The 18,072-nt window shown below is 33.4% G+C and overlaps 1 protein-coding gene across 2 annotated transcripts; it reads left to right on the top strand.

The window, feature by feature from the left end:
• The first annotated feature begins 2,485 nt into the window (after positions 1-2,485).
• On the top strand, positions 2,486-17,351 carry SELE (selectin E). 2 transcript variants are annotated; one of them, XM_081947670.1, is made up of 14 exons: positions 2,486-2,610; positions 3,587-3,683; positions 4,381-4,767; positions 5,442-5,549; positions 5,662-5,847; positions 6,729-6,914; positions 7,015-7,200; positions 7,582-7,767; positions 10,209-10,394; positions 10,495-10,680; positions 11,268-11,378; positions 12,193-12,214; positions 12,316-12,371; positions 16,033-17,351. In XM_081947670.1, exons 2-13 carry the CDS (start codon positions 3,647-3,649, stop codon positions 12,365-12,367), a joined length of 1,833 nt encoding a protein of 610 aa, XP_081803796.1. In that variant the 5' UTR covers positions 2,486-2,610; positions 3,587-3,646; the 3' UTR covers positions 12,368-12,371; positions 16,033-17,351. The 2 variants fall into 2 exon arrangements, with proteins under 2 accessions (XP_081803796.1, XP_081803797.1); XM_081947671.1 differs by lacking the exon at positions 6,729-6,914.
• The last annotated feature ends 721 nt before the right edge of the window (positions 17,352-18,072 follow it).

The raw sequence follows: 18,072 nt of genomic DNA, 5'->3' as shown, positions 1-18,072 counted from the left end.
TTTAGGACCACTTATCTTAATGACAATTCAATTGAAGTATTTAAACTGAATCTGTGAGGGCTGCAGTTTAATGATTCAGATCATCCATTTTTGTTAAAAGAGGACATCCTCAGAATAGCAATAAATTTATATAAATGACACAATCCGCTTCTGCAATAAAATGGTTGTAGGAATAGCCCCAAATGGTTTAAGCAGAAATTAGAACTCGTTCAAAACTATCCAGAGATGGTAGTTTTTGCAGTATTAAATCATTAAGTAATATTTATTGTACTATAAGATCTTTACACTTGAAAAGGATAGCAAGGCAGAAATATTTTCCCGCATATGAAATGAAGATGACATTTTTAAAAAGTTTTGAAGTAATAACATATTGCAACAAAATGTATTACAAAAACTAGTTTTCTCTGTGTCTGGGGTGGGACTTCAAATAGTGGTGAGTTACATGACTATTAGCGAACAGAGGCTAACAGTTTCCCACCTCTGTTTCTGAGTACCAAATGAGAATGTCTTCCATAAAGAATTTACGTTTGTTAACTGAAGGGGAAATTTTAGAAGAAAATTGGAAAAAACCAGGCACGGTTAAGTCTGAAATACAACCTTTGAAGAAAAAAGTATATCTTAAAAGTAGTGAAACCTAGAAGCAAGGGAGGAAGATTTAGGGAGATTCTGTTTTGTTACATATCATACCAAGAAAAAGGCCAAAAGCCTATTAATAACACACACAACACATGTCCTCAAATTATTGTAAATGTCAGATCCAATCTGATCACTTAGGAAAGGAAGACCCTCAACTCCATTTGGATAAAGTGATAGGTTCTTTTTACTAAAGGACACTGGTTGCAGCAAAGTCAGACTAGAACTAAGCTTCCCGCACGAAAAAATACAAAACATTTCTCCTTATCCCAGCCCTCCCCCCTCCATGAGCACTCCATCTTCAGCCAATGTAGATCCGCGTAGATGTTTTGAGAATGCTGAGATGTTTGGGGTAATCCACATTCTTTTCTTAGGGGGCACGGCCTTGACTGCTGGCACAAACTGGTTCCAAGTTGCTCTTTGTCAAATTGTCATTCCCCCCATCCTAATTCCCATCACATACCAAAACATGTTTATTGCCCATTTGTTCCCTCCATGCCCCCTCTCTCCTAGCCTTTGATGGCAGGATGCCAGTGAAGTGCCAAGATGAAGATGGCAGACATGACAGTAAAATTCTCCTGTGAACAACCTAAAAATCCTTACAAACTTCATTTCAAATGTGATCAACTATAGGTGTTGCAATATTATTTGCAATAGTTATTAAGCTTAATGCATTTATGGGGAGACAAGTAGAATGGAATCTTTCATTCAAATCATTAAAATATTCTTTTGTTGAGCCATAGCTAGCCTTAGAACAGGAAGTCCTTGATTCTGCACATGTGGAGGCAATAGATCCCAACTGGGCCTAGAGTCACAAGACAATCCTGATGAGAGCAGGAGCCAAGGTAAAAAACTAGGATTAGTGACAAACAAGTTCAGGTATATATACAGCTACTCCTATTTTTATACCCTAACCATTCCCAAGTATAGAAGAGCTTTTTCCCTAGCTTCCTTCAATGTCTTGCCCTCAACACTTCTGGATGGTCGTTACAAGAGGCTCCTGATTAATAAGCGGCTGTGCCCTTGTGACAGAGCCAAGGTCGAGACAGCGGAGCATGTCCTTCTATTTTGCCCTATGTATAGCGTGGACATATCTAGGTTACTGTCTCTTCCTGAAATCGTCCCTCCTGGTCCTGATGGCTGTGATTTGTTTGTGCATTGCCTTGGGGATGTCTCCTCGTACATCACCTCTCAGGTTTCCAGGTTTTTCTTGAGAGCTGTGACCATTAGAGGAGAGAGCTGTAACCTCCTTTAGCTGGGCTTTTGGTGACTGACTGCTGTGTCTCTTTTGTACTGTTTATGTTTGGTCTGTGACTGTAAATAAAGTATTATATACAGCTACTGCTACAGTATTAGTTAAGGAACAATTATGGGTCAGGCCCTATTTCTCAAACCTAACCTATCTTACAGGGTTTTATGAAGTTAAAATTAAAGGGAAGAAGGCTATTTTTACTGCCATGAGTTGCTAGATAAAAGGATAGATGGATGGATGGATGGATGGATGGATGGACTGAATAAAAATGAATTTTTCCACCTCCATAATTAAACAGGAAAAAATGTAGAAAAATAAATCCTTGAAATGAATCCAATTCCAAGAATAGCTGCATCAACAAAATAATTTGAGCACCTCATTTTTTAAAATGAGGATTAATTAAAACAAACATTTGTATCCAGGAATTGCAATCAGACATTCATAAGGAAAAGGCAGGGAGGTGGTCTTAGTGCTTTAACATCGTGAATATTCCAAGGATTTTTTTTCCTGCCTAGGGAAATTCTCACTTTCTCCTGGTAATATCCTGTTGGATGTGTCATGGGATTTCCAAAGCGGCTGGAGTCTTCTATATAAGGCAGTGAGCAATGGGCCGACAATCAACAAGTGAAAGCTGAAGATTTTCAGTTTAAAGCTTGAGTTTGCAGAAGACAGCTTTTCTGTTCATCTAACTAGAACTAAGATTTCACATTCCACAGTTGCTACTGGTAAGTTAAAAAAAAAACTTTGAGAACTTTAAAAAAATTTTTAAAAAAATGACAAATGGAAAGTTGAATAGAAAAAGAACGCGAGTAATTGCAACATTCATTCCAGTTTAAAACTACAATTTGCTAAATTTCTTTTAGAAAATACATTTATAATGCAGAATCAAAGAATAAAAGTATTATTTATATTATTAAATATATATTACTTTTCACATTAATCTGCTCTTTAAAATTAAACTATAAATTCAACAGAGAACCAATGCCAATCTGAATGTTCTTAAAAATATTTAAGTCTAATGTACAGTTCGTAAGTCTCACTTTGTGAAGTTCATACTTTATATTCTTAGGCATGTCCAGAAAGTAATTTTTTTCCAAATGATTGAATTGCAATTCTCAGAATACCCAGTCAGCATGGCTAATTGCCATTCAATATAACCAAATGCCAGTCATTGAGAATTGTCATTTCAATGCATTTGGAAGGTAGATTAAGGGAGGGGAAAGGATAAACTATTTTAACTTTATATTTTAAAAAGTATGCATGCAGAATGTTTCCTCCAGATCTTTCTAGCTCCAGTTTATATTTTCAGCATTCAAATGTTTTAAACAGATTGAGTCTAGCTCTCTTGAAAACGATCCTGTAATCCTATAATATCATTGAGCAATCTGTTGCTGATAACTGGGAGAGGAAAATGAGAGGGAAAAAGAACTTTGTATGTCAGAAGGCTGATGAGATTTAACTGCTATTTTTGTTTGGATTTCAAGTTTAATATATAACTGCATATGAATTGTATGATTTCATATATATATATATATATATATATATATATATATATATATATATATATATATATATATATATATATATATATATGCACACACACACACACACACACACACACACACACTTGAGAAAACTCATTACTTCTGTTATCAATTTACAACAATCTACTATTTTAATTTTTTTTTAAAAAAAATCCAGATACTGCAGCACTGTCAACAGGAACAAAACTAGACGGTTTTTAAGATTGTTTCTGCTGTGATGAATACCTTTCACTTTCTCTCCACTCTTTGCTATGGTAAGTGAGTATTTCAAATCTTAGGAGCCTTCGTGACTGAGTAAAGTAATATTTCTGATGGTGGGTTTCTTTTCACTGAAGCAGGAACCTTATTTTATACTTTTTGAAAATTACACTAATAATACAAACTAGAAAAAAATATTTTGGCTAAAAACAGATAGCAAACTAATGTTGGAAGTACAGGATGCTTCGTGTATTTTATGTTTGTGTGAGGGTGAACGGTAGCAAAAATCTACCAGGATCTGTTTAATGTTTCCAAACTGTCCGAAGGAGAAAGTTATCACCAGAGTTGTTTTTTATTACTTTTTTAATAATCTCAAAACTCAGATTATCATTCTCATCTGTTTCCTCTTTCTATCTTTTCTAGATCACTTGTTATACTCCACTCACTTTCTTTTTATTCTGTTTTCATAACCAAGTCCTTTGTTTCCACTAAAAAAATGCTTTAGGTTCCTTTCCATATTAGAAGCCCATTCAAGGCATATGGCTGGTAGTTTCCTTTTCCATCCAATTCATAGGAAAGCATAGTTACTCTCACCTGTTTTTAAAACCAAAACCATTCCTCTTCCCATAGCTATCCTCTCTACTTTTATTTCTGTCTTATTTTAGCATGAACTACATTTCTGGTCTCTAGGGCTTATGTTAGCTCAAATAGCTAAATTCTAATACAACAATTTGATGTTATCTCTCGTTTTAGGACTTTTATTATTTAAGATTAGCAGCGGCTGGACATACCATGCCTCAGAGAAAAATATGAATTACCTCACAGCAGAGAAATGGTGTAAAACCCATTTTACAAATCTGGTTGCTATTCAGAATAAAGAAGAAATTCACTACTTAAATGCAACATTTCCTAGAAATTCAAATTATTACTGGATTGGTATCCGAAAAATTGAGAATGAATGGAGATGGGTTGGAACAAACAAACAACTGACCGAAGAAGCTCAAAATTGGGCTGAAGGTGAACCAAACAATGGAAAAAAGAATGAGGACTGTGTCGAGATCTATATAAAACGAACAAAAGATGCAGGAAAGTGGAATGATGAACCATGTTATAAAACTAAAAGAGCTTTGTGTTATACTGGTATGGATTGATATCATTCTAATTACTATTTATGCTTTATAGTAGGAAAACTACATATCTATTTTTAGGACTGTTGTAAATATTGAAAAATAAGGGGTTAGATTCATTCTTGATATAAAATTGTAAATTAATGATAAGTCTCAATGTGAGTTCTGTAAGAATATATTTGGAATAATTTCATTGTATAGATTCAATTTCTAATATTCCAAAGAGCTATATTAATTCTTTTTAAAATGTCAGATATAATAATTGTTGGTGGCTATAAATGGAAGTCCAATCAAATTAACATTGGTTGTATCTTGTGAACTGCAAAGATATGGGGTTACTATGGGGAAGTCATATGAAAGAAACTGTAAACAGTTTTGCATGAAAGCAAAAAATTGGAAAAATCTCTGTAATTTACTGTATGTAAATGGCTGTTTCTGTCCTATTTTTTTTTAATTTTGGAAAATGTTTCCACAGAAATTTGTACAATATGATAGACAGCTTTTAAAAAGAAAAAAGAATGAGCACCAGAAAGCCAAAAAGCCAAAAAGGGGAAAATGAATCTTCAAGATAGAAAAATAATTTCCCCTCTTTCCTTCTTAAAGGGAAATGCCTTATTCTACTATTGTGTTATAATAGCCATAATATCATTACTGTTTCACAATATAATCTGGTTAATTGTCTTGCAGCCTCTTGTACCCCAAATTCCTGCAGTGGTTGTGGAGAATGTATAGAGACAATTAACAATTACACCTGCCAGTGCAATAAAGGGTTCTATGGACGTGACTGTGAACATGGTATGATTAATTAGTCATTTGGTTAGTTCAAACTCATTGTGGATTTTCTATTCTGTCCATTTGTTCCACTTTGGAACAAATGCCTTATCCAAACTCTTCTGTTCTCTTGTAGTAATTACTTGCAATCAACTGGAAGACCCAGAACATGGTATCTTTACATGCAAACATCCAATACAGGATTTTGGCTTTAATTCTTCTTGTGATGTTCAATGCAAGAAAGGTTACAAACCGACTGAGATGGAATCAATAACATGTACGGATTCTGGAAAATGGTCTGCACCATCTCCATCCTGTAAAGGTATATACATTTGTTTGCTGAAACCAAATGAAAACCAAAGAGAAATTGTCTAAGTCTGTTGTTATTGAATTAGAAACATTTTATTCAGTTGTCAAAATATTTTTTACTACCTTCTGTTGAAATCATGAGTGTGTCTCAAGACACTCTGAACAATTCTCTAAGTCACCAAATGTGGATTTTATTTTGCCAATACACTGAGGTTTTATGCATACAAAAGCATTCTACACTGAAACTTTGTTTTTTAGTTAGTTATTTCAGTTAATTATTTCTTTTAGTCAGATTGGAAAGATTATCACATTAAATTGTCACAGGAATCGAGTCATATAAATTACATTCTACTCTATATCCTATTATGTCACTTATTACAGTCCCAGACTTGTGATTACAATTGACCCTAAAATTTCTGTTGTCGAGAAAGACAGATGTTGAGTGCGTTTTGTCCCATTTTACAACATTTGTTGCCACAGTTGTTAAATGAATAACTACAGTTATTAAGTTAATAACACAGCTGTTAAGTGAACCTGCCTTACCTATTGGCTTTGCTTATCAGAAGATGGAAAAAGGTGACACATGACCCCAAGACATTGCAACCATCATAAATGCATGCCATCTGCCAAGCATCCAAATTTTGATCATATACCCATGGGGATGCTGCAAAGGTTGTAAGTGTGAAAAGCAGTCATAAGTCACTTTTTTCAGTGCTGTAACTTTGAACAATCAATGAATAAATGATTTTAAGTCGAGGACTGTATAGTTATTGCGGAACACAAATTTGTAAGTATTCTGATGAAGAATTCATTGCTTTAGTTTGTCTTCAGCCAATAGGCATCTGATGGACTAAGAAAGATGCCTATTCTAACAGAGTACAATTCTCTCTTTAGTTGTGGAATGCCATGCACTACAGAAGCCTGCACATGGTTTGTTCAACTGCTCCAACCCTTTTGGAAATTATGCCTGGAATTCATCTTGCAATTTTTCTTGCAAAGAAGGTTTCGTTTTGAAAGGCCCCGATATGCTCCAGTGTGGTGCATCAGGGGAATGGGATGGACAGGAGCCTACATGTGAAGGTGAAGGTCTTATCTTATTACCTTACTGTTGCTGTTTTTCTGTGTTCTGCTCTTTGACCGTATATGAGATGACTTACGACATGATCTTCCTCTATTTCAGCGGTGAAATGTCAAGCAGTTCGTCAATCAGAAGGAAGCCTTCTGAATTGTTCCCATCAAGGTACAGAACTGAAGTATAAGTCAACCTGTGATTTTGCTTGTGCAAAGGGTTACACTTTAAGAGGATCACCCCAGATTCAGTGCTTATCAGATGGACACTGGAGCCAGCCAATTCCTGTTTGTGAAGGTAAGAGACAGAGATCAGAATATCCAGTAATATATTTTGGTTACTAGGTGCTACATGCATGCCAGGATTCATTTTTCATACTTATTGTAGTGACAGGGATTTTACTAGAATTGTAAAAAATGAGCATCTTTAGGAGGTGGAAATATTATATTTGTAATTTCTAATACTTTGAGGCATAATTACATCAAAGTTAATTAACTTCCTTTCCCATTTAAATAATATTAACCTCCAAGCCCATTATACTATATATAATTGCAATATAATTAAAAATCACAATAAAAAGTTATTTTATATGAAAATATGTATACCATATGAAAATATAACACACCATATTTTTTCAGTCCAAGTGATTAAATTAAATTTAAATTCTGTCATTTACAGCCGTGCATTGCAATGAACTACAGTCTCCAGCCAATGGCTCCATGAGCTGCTCTGGTCCTTATGGAAACTCTGCCTGGAATTCAACCTGCAAGTTTGCTTGTGAAGAAGGATTTAAACTGAATGGATCCAGTGAACTCCAATGTGATGCTTCTGGAAACTGGGATGCATCACAGCCAGAATGTGAAGGTACCTTCCTATCTTAGTTCCTACAATATTGTTTTCCTACGGGACATATTTTTTAATGTAGGGAATTGGTCCATTTATCACCAAAGTAAATTGTTGTATGAGACTGCAAAACAAGATGGCTGCTGAGGAGTAAGGGCCTTTCTTACTCATGATCTGCTGTGATTGCTGCCAGAGCTGGTTCTTTGGCAGTCTTGTTCCCTGGATTTGAAAGGGAGCATTTAGGAATGACCCAAGATGGCTTTTGGATGGCTGTGGACCCACCCAGGGTGGGGAATCTTGAAGATTGCAGCTCCTTGTGGGAGCAGCTGCAAAATCAATGGGCAGTTCCATCTCTTCCTACCAGTAGAATGTTACCATAAGCATCCCTATAATTTTTAAGTTCACTTTTTGAACTTTTGTTTTTGTTATTATCTTTAAGGTAAATTTGTTGGCTGAATGCTGATTTTATATCAACCCCGGCTGGATTTTTTTTGTTTTCTTTTTTTGTTTTCTTTATTTAATTTATTTAATTTATTGATTTTATCAAAAAAAATTCTTTCCATGACTTTATATTTGTATTTAATTAACCTGCATATCTTTTTGGATCAAAATAGTCAGAAAATATCTTCTCTGTCTTCTTTCCTTCCTCCCTGCTTTGAGTAACAACATATTGGAGTATAGAACACCCAAGGGCAGGGGTGTCCAAACTTGGGAACTTTAAGAGCATGGCTGGCTGGGGAATTCTGGGAGTTGAAGTCCACAAGTCTTAAAGTTCCCAAGTTTGGACACCCCTGCCCAAGGGGGAAAACAAAGTCTGGCTAGCAATATGCAGTCTTTAACTGAATTTTTTTCTAAAAGGTTAGATGAATTTATAAAGTCTGGGAAAAACATTTTTAAAAAAACAGACATTAAATACTTTAAACCTACAAAAAAGAACTTGTTCTCAAAGTAGCAGATTTGTTAGGAAGAACTATAGACACAGAAATAACACAGATTGTGCAGAACATTGAAAAGAAATGTGATTTCCCAGCTGTATCCTGGCCAGGAAGAAATATAGATTCAGAATAGAGCCAACTCCATAAACGTTATAGAAGTATAACACTGGGCTTTTATATAATAGCAGAGAACTTTCTGTGTGGATAAGTGGCAAATATTTTTTCAAAGGGTTTTGAAAGAAAGTGGGAAATGGACTTAATACATCTGATTGAAGAACGATTTTATCTGTTTGGTTTTTTTGGAGTAAGATACGTTGATTTTGAAAACTGGATTTATTGTATTCAATCAATCAGCAATTGATAAGAGATGGTATAAAGAAACAAATATGTATATTTGATTTGGAACCAATTAGAGTTAATATTTGGGATGATTTGGGATTAAAGCCATGATCAATTTTCTACAATTTGATTACAATAATAGTTTGTTAACAGAGGGTTTTGGAATGTCAATCTTGTCTTTCTCTTATTATTGTTCACAATTTTTATTACATTTATACTATATGTTTGTTGTTATTGCTTTTTCTGTTAACTATTTTGTTATTAATATAGTTTATAGATGACAGGCTAACAACTTGTAAGTAGATTTAGTAGTTCAACAGTTTAAAATTCTTTTGGCCTGTTTCGCAAGGAGTGGGAAACTACCATTGCTGTATTATATTAATCAGCATTCAGTTAGGGAGGATGTTATGTCTATATGTGTTAGTTTTCTTTTCAATGTTTTTTGTTGGGTTTTTAATTCTCTCATCCTTTTTTTAATATTTTGGCATTTTGAATTTTAATTTTCTTTGAATAAATTACATTTTTCCACACAAATGTGAAACATTTGCTGTGCTGTGTTTATTTCCAGCCATAAAATGTGTAGCAGTGCAGCCTCCTGAAATGGGAATCCCTTTGAATTTTGTACCCGTTTTTAAAAAGAAAGTGCAAATAAATTATAGAAAGTAATATTTCAAGTGTTTATATTTTCAGCATTGAGAATACAGTCTTACTAGAGTAGTCCCTTTGACTCTAATGATAGAACTTCCCTTAGATTACTATGAATTTCAATGCACTGCCAAAAAAAGAACAGCGAGATTCAAGGCATTTTTAGTAGGAATTTTCCCAAAATCTAAAAGAGCAATGGAAATCTTGTTAAAATATAATTTATATCGGCTGCAGTAAACACAATGAATTTTTTTTGCCACAGTGAAATTAAGTCTCTAGCCCTTCAACTCATAATCCTTTTTCGAGGAAATAATAAATTCCTATTTAGCAAATAATTTTCCTAGGATATCCAGCAAAATTATGGAGATTGGTACTAGATTTTGAAACAGAAAATAAATAAATAATTGGGAGGAGAGATCAGGAGTTTAAAAGGAACCTCAGTACTATGATAAGAAAGTCACAGCTTTAGTTTGTCTTCAGCCAATAGGCATCTGATGGACTAAGAAAGATGCCTATTCTAACAGAGTACAATTCTCTCTTTAGTTGTGGAATGCCATGCACTACAGAAGCCTGCACATGGTTTGTTCAACTGCTCCAACCCTTTTGGAAATTATGCCTGGAATTCATCTTGCAATTTTTCTTGCAAAGAAAGTTTCGTTTTGAAAGGTCCTGATATGCTCCAGTGTGGTGCATCAGGGGAATGGGATGGACAGGAGCCTACATGTGAAGGTGAAGGTCTTATCTTATTACCTTACTGTTGCTGTTTTTCTGTGATCTGCTCTTTGACCGTATATGAGATGTCTTACGGCATGATCTTCCTCTATTTCAGCGGTGAAATGTCAAGCAGTTCGTCAATCAGAAGGAAACCTTCTGAATTGTTCCCATCATGGTACAGAACTGAAGTATAAGTCAACCTGTGATTTTGCTTGTGCAAAGGGTTACACTTTAAGAGGATCACCCCAGATTCAGTGCTTATCAGATGGACACTGGAGCCAGCCAATTCCTGTTTGTGAAGGTAAGAGACAGAGATCAGAATATCCAGTAATATATTTTGGTTACTAGGTGCTACATGCATGCCAAGATTCATTTTTCATGCTTATTGTAGTGACAGGGATTTTACTAGAATTTTATGTAATGAGCATCTTTAGGAGGTGGAAATATTATATTTGTAATTTCTAATACTTTGAGGCAGGGCTGGGCTACATCAAAGTCATAGAATCATAGGAATGGTTGGGGGAAAATTCAGGAGTTTAAATGCATGAATTTGGGGGCTTAAGCTTCTAAAAATTCTAAGGTGGCCATTTTGCTTTGTAAATCCTAACCAAAATGCATCCAAAGCTCATGTTTTTCGTAACAGTTATTCTGGTCTGGCTTCCAAGAACGTAGCAGTGTTGTTGATGGACCATTTATGCTCAAAGGGAAGATATATGAATTTTGAAAAATCATCCTCATACAATAAATGGGAGCAAATTACTAGAATAATAGTAATTTTTTTCCTCTGTCCAATTTTCTTGGCAAGATTTTTCAGAAGTTACCATTGCTGTCTAGAACAATATATTAGGTTTTATACTGTTCTAATTTATTCCAATTTTCAAATTTTAGGTTCTGCCACACTTGGGAAATTCTTAGCAATTGGTACATCAGTCTCTGGGCTTTCTGTCCTATCAGTTGTATCAGTCATTGTCTGGGTCCAAAAACATCTTAAAAGAAAAAGTAAGACATTTTCACAATCTATTGTTTAAAAGTAATACCCAATTCTTTATATACAGTAATGGCAATACTACACAGAAATAGCCAATTTGCAAGGTAAATCTCTTCGTCTAATCTACCTCACAAAGTTGTAGAAAAAATAGGAAGCAGGACTATTAGGTTCATCATAACTATTTATGTATGTGTGGATAAAAGAGATAAAACATTTGTCTGAATGCACTTATATAGCAAAAAAAGTATATTAAAATGTAATGTGTCTGTTTTAAACAGATTTAAATAATATAAATTGTTACAGCAGGCATGAAAAAAAAATTGAACTTTTTTCACTCTTGCTGCATTCCTCTGAAATTGAAATGGTACATTCAGACAACATTTCTACTGGAACAAATGGGAGATTTCTTCAAATTAGAAGGTTTGAATTCACCTTCATGACAGTTGTAGTCACAGTAATTTTTCCTGGGCTGATATTATCTGTTTTTAAAGAAATCTCTATATTAAATATAAATTAAATTAGTAACTGAAGTATATGTAACTTTATGAACAAGTGTTATGGGAATGGACTTTCACTTTGTTAATAGATGAGAGCAAGATCAACTTAAAAAGCAACATGAGAATGCTTTTGATACATATACTTATATAGTCATAGAATCATAGAATGATTTTCTTCGTATGTATATAAGATGATTCTTTATAGAATGAAGAATATAATTCAGATATGTTTATATTAGCAGTTGCTAAACAATGGGATATCTTACTTACTTTACTAATTTTCTCTTTTTCTTTCCTTCTGTTTCACCATTGCCCATCTCTCTTGCAGAAAAATCATTCACTCTTACAAGGTATGTTCCTTTTCCAGATTCTTGAAGAATCCAATGCAATTTTTGGCTACTATATTGTTTTGGGATGCAGTAACTTACATTATTTTTCCTGTGCTTTTTAGCAGTGTCTCAAGCCTTGATTCAGAAGGTAGTTCCCAAGCTCAAATTGTTTAATCAAGTAAGTTATGAAGAAATCTATTGTTTATTGCTTTTAACGGTACATAAAATGGTGGGTGGCTGGAGGCCAAGAGCACAGCTCAACAGTAGTGTGGTTCTCTATAATATGAAAATAGCCACAAGCACATGCTAAAATTTCTAATAAGGAATATTAGGTAGTAGGACTAAAAAAAGGGACTTTCCTTGGGGCCCGGAGAAATACTGGTTGCCAAATTAGACCATATGTATTTTATGTTAAATCACATGTTTCAGTAAAAAGATAAACATCTTTTTTTTTAATGCTTGAACTTTTTACTTCATGGCTGGATATTTAAAAAAAAATGTTTTCAAAACAAACACAACACATAAAATCTTTTTTTGCATACTGTAGAAAGTGTATCAGTTGGTTACAAAAGGCTTTCGTGCATCTCTTCCACAGTCATCAAGTATAATTCATATTAACTCAAGTGTTTTTACTCAGATATTTATACATGTTACCATCATCATACCTCCATTTTCATTTGACTATAATTGTTTAAACGTCCTTCATCATAAAATATACCAAAATGTAATACATAACCACATACTAGCATTTCATTACTATTTCTAAAATCCTCCAATAACACTGAATCTTTATATCTTATTCTAGCTAAACATCCATAATATTCAATAACAAAATTTTCTAATCCTTCTTTCCAAAACATTATTTGCAATTTACATTCAATTTCCTTATGTTGTACCCATGCCTATATATACCTTGTTATCATTATCCCTCCTTTATTTAACTATATCGTATATTATTACATTTCCCCCCTAATATTCAAAACGTCACTATATCTAACTTAGTTCTTTTATTTATTTATGTATTTATTAATATTTATATATAATCCAAGATGGTTTCTAATCTTCCTTTCATGGGTACTATTCAATATTCATATCCCATTATTACTTAGCATGACACTACACATAGTATACATTATTATCATTATCAATTATTTGTTTAACTATATCTATTATCACTAAATTTCACTAAGTTTAGCTAGTTTTAAGTTATATTCTTCCACCTATCAACCTGCATCTTTCCAGTAATGAGGCAATCTCATATCTTCTGCTGTTTGTGGTATCAGTCCTCTTATCTTCTCTTTAATCAACTTTGTATGGACTCCTCTTAGCAGCTCTTTGCTTATACGGTCTCTCTTGTAATTTCTATGCCCTTCGTCTGTTTCCGCAATCAGCTTATCTATAATTGTCAGTGGTGTTATCAAAACTATTGCTGAAAAAAATTCTCTCTTTAGGTCCATAAATTATTTTATTTTTTCTTTTTCTGTATCTTGCCATTTGGAGTAAATATTCCACTCTTTCCATTCTCAGAGACGAACCCATCATCATATCAGCAGTTTTAATTTCTTTATAATCATTTTCCTCTTCATTTTTTTGAATTTTAACTGCCACTTTCTCCATTTGATGAACATCTTCAACTTCCCCATCATATTTTGCTGTTAAATGGACTAAATCACCCAACTTCTTCTCAATCGTCTCACGTGTATTTGATAATTTCTGTATTTCTGAAAATATCTTTTGCAGACTTAAAGCCTCTTCCTCCTGCTGTGCTAGCGCCATTGTTTTCAACTATGTAAACACTGTTATTTTAATTTAGTAGCTTTTAATCACCTCTCTCTGGTTAGAAATATCTCAAAGGAACATTTGTTTCTTCTTATCTCTCTCTGTAAACAAGCAATAAGACCTTGAGGTACCAGCCGAGATAATCCTTGAAAAAAAGTAAAGATGTTTTGTTTCCAATACACAAAGCCTAACTTCCGCAGTGTTAGCCACAATGCCGCAAATTCTTTCCTTTTTCAAGTTGAAGAGAACTTGTTCAAGTTCTCTTCAACTATTTCAAGTTGAAGAGAAAGTCCAATTCTTAAATGAGTTAGAAAAACACCCACAGTAATGATAGATGAGAGTTTTAGACCATAGGTTACAGAGAGTAATGAAAAAAAAAAGAAAATAGAAGAAGAAAGCTTAGTCCATTTGTTTTAAAGGTCTTACATTGGGAAAAAAAAGATAACCCCCTGTCAAAAACCATTCCAAATTTAATTCCCCCGCTTATTTCTTCTGTTCTCCAATTTAAATTTATTTTAAGTTTTTTATAGGCAGTCACTCTTAAAACAATAAAATTTCCTCACCAGCTGGAAACACTTTCTCTTTCCATATCCTCCTGTTTTGGAGCCTCCCCAACTTCGTCAGCCAAATGGCTGGATTTTTTGTCACCAGCTTGAAGACTTTCTCTTGGATAAATCAGGGACTTTGCGATGTCCCTGAGATCAGCAAGACGTATTCTTCCTGTTCACCGTCTCTGCGGGATGGTTTAGGTCCATTTGGACCCCCCAGTGGCAAAAGTGTCAACTGCGATCTCAGATCATTGAGATCGCATGCTGTATCGTCGTGACTTTGGCCCTGTTCATGGCTGGATATTGATTTATGAAAATGTATATATTTTTTCCCATCAAGTGACAAAGTTGACTAAGAAAATATTACAGTATTTAAGACACATTTAAGATTTAAATCTTGAATCCTTAGAAAATGATCTGCAGCTTTCAATGTTCCATGGCATAATTTTTTCCATCTTCATCCAGGAAGGACTATATTAAAGTGGGAAACAATTGGCTGATCTATTCCATATATGATGCTTTTTTAAATGGATTTGTACAATTTTAGATTCAATTTAATCTTACACCAACTTTTCCAGGAGTGCAAGTGGTCCTTTCTTAGTGAGCACAATTGGGACAGCAACTTTGTTGCTTAAGTGATGCAATCACTGAGCAAAACATCAAGTGAACATGATAGACTTACAACACCACTTCCCATACTTGGTTGTTAAGTGAGTCACCACAGGTCATTAAGCAGATATCACATGACTACGACTTCTGATTTTACTGCCAAATTTTCCTTGCAGTACATTCAATTTTTCCAAAGTTTCGTTATAATATTTTCATTGTTCCTTTGTGTTCCTTTGATATTTGTATTTTTAGGGAAAGTGTATACATTAAAATTACACAAAAGTGAGATGTGATGGCAAAAAGCTTAGGAATTCCTGCTCTGGAGGAAAGGATAAATAATAGCTAATTTATTAATCATTCCAATAATCTTCCTAATATTACAGAGTTCTTAGGCAGATTTCAAACTGAGCAAAAATATTAAAAGCAGTGGAAGGGATAAAATAATAAAATAGTTTAATGTAGTGCAGGAAAAGATACAATAATAATATTACCAGAATCCCTTGTCAATTAATAAAATTGTCTGAGTGTTAAAATAACATCATAATAACTTGTGGTATAAATGCATATGTGCTTAGTCATATAGAAGGTTTTTAAAAACATTTTTTGGAAAGAAATGTCCAGAAGCAGCTGCTTTAAATAATGAGGTTGGAAATTGAGCTAAAGTGAGATCAAAAATAGTCTGCAGCTAAGAACAGCTTGACATTATTACATCAAATAATATTGTGTCATATAGCCACAGAAATATTTGGATTAAAAAACATAGCAAAGTTTCTCATGAGTTCAACTTTTAAAAGCAGTAAATAAAATATTGTTATAGCCATAGGATTTTGATCTATTCTCACCAATATTTGGAAACCTAAGAAAAGAGGCACATCCAAAGTTATTACATTTTGTTATTTTCAGCCAGTAAATGTGGACGTCTGTGAAATGGTATCCAGCCACTCATGGACTGAGATAAGTCGCCTTTGGAGAAGCCTTTTCAACATGGATAAGTGGAGGTTTCTTGAGGACAATGACTTGAGAAGAAGCATCCTGTCCCACCACAACAATCCTGTTCCAATGCTGGCAACGTATCAATGAAGAATAGAAGCCATTCAAGCAGCATGGAATATGTTCCAGCCTTGTGCACAATCTACCTGAGGGTATCTTCTATCCTTGATATTTTGAGATAACTCCCTTCAATTTCTGTAAATCTATTGGCAATTTATTTTTATAAATGATACTTTTGTCATATTGAAAACGGTTCAAGGTGGATTTAGACATTTTCATGTAGAATTGTACATTTTATCTTTTGTGGCCATGTTTCAAGAAGAGACCTCATAACTGTTAGTCATCAGGGAATATTTAACTATTGTGGTACATTTATCTACAATACCTCTAGGGAACAGCTCAGTTTGGACATAGAAAAGGGAGATGTTAATTTTTAGGGTGTAATTTTCCATAGTTTTTGAAGTTATCAAAGTAATACTTTAAAAAATCTCAGAATGGGATAATTCATTATCTCTGCCAAAGCCTAAATGAACCTACATGTAGTCCTCTAATGTCAATAGTGTGTCTTGAAATGAATCAAGATTTTTAAAATGTTTCATCCCTATGGGATTTAGTACTGTATTATCTACATTATGAATAGTATTTATTTCTTGGATAGTTGTATGCAATTTTGTGTGAATCAAAGATGGCTAAATCTGTTTTGGAAGCAAAGTATAAGTGAATCAATTCTAAAAATCATCCTCCAAAATAAAATCAGAACTATATTTTTAATGGAAATTTGTTTGAAAGTATTTATACGTTATATTATGGAATAGTTTAATAAGTAACACAGAGACATTTTTTAGTAATTTAGTAATTGGAATTACTCCTGAGGGATCAACACTCCTGAAAAAACTCTGCATATCTATAGTTGTAATCTAGAATCTAGTTGTAATCTAGAATTTCTGTTCATTCTACAGTTCCATAATTTGATTGTTTCATTTGTATTCACACATTGCTCTTAAATCATCATATGCTTTGTTTATCTTAACATGAAATGTCTAAGCCCACAGTTCCTTATTTTTAAATAAAAGTTTATTTAAAGGAGATTAAATATGAAACATAATAATTTCTGTAATATTATATATTTGTGTATGTATGTATATGTTTACATATATGTATTTAATTTATTTAAAATTAATTCCAATGGTGTTTTATTTTAAATTGTAAATGTTTTGATAATAAAGTCATTAAAGAACAAAATAATTTTGCCTCATTGAATCTGAATGTACTACACTGTTATAACCATATATAGAGACTTAGTTTATATCATTTTGCTAATATGCTATAAACTCAAAAAGAGTGCTTACCTCTGATTAGGGTAAGAGATATTGAAGGCTCTTTGGTAGATTATGTACTTGATTTATTAAGAAAAAAGACAGTGGCCAGTAGATGGCACCATTTAGACATAACTACTGATTGTTAACCACAGCATATTACACTATACTTTGAGGATACCGTATTTAGGAGAGGCATAAGTGTCGGACATCTCAAGATTTGAAAACAGATCAGTGAGATGCCAGGCTGTAGACAGTCTTTCAGGTTGCTCTTTAAAGAAACTTCTAATGAGGTATTTAGGTAGTTTTTGCACTCACTCAGCAACTCAACTGAAAATAAGATGACCAAATTTTTTAGAATGAAAAGGAGGACAAATAAATTGGAAAAAATATATCGTAAATAAAAGAAATATTTTATTCATTGCAACAATAATACACTAAAATATGATATATGCATAATAAAAACATTTGCAACATTTTATATTGTAATTATGCTTACATGCCTGTTAATTATTATTTAAATGAGTACTTTTCTATTGAATTAATATTTTTTGTCAATGTATCATCTTCTAACAATATATTGGAAATATCTGAACAAGAAATATCCTTCATATTGAATTTTATGGCAAGTGCTGCA

The sequence above is a fragment of the Natrix helvetica genome (assembly GCF_964273705.1).
Source record: "Natrix helvetica genome assembly, chromosome: 3".
NCBI lineage: Eukaryota > Metazoa > Chordata > Lepidosauria > Squamata > Natricidae > Natrix > Natrix helvetica.
This window is presented reverse-complemented; position numbering and strand designations above follow the sequence as displayed.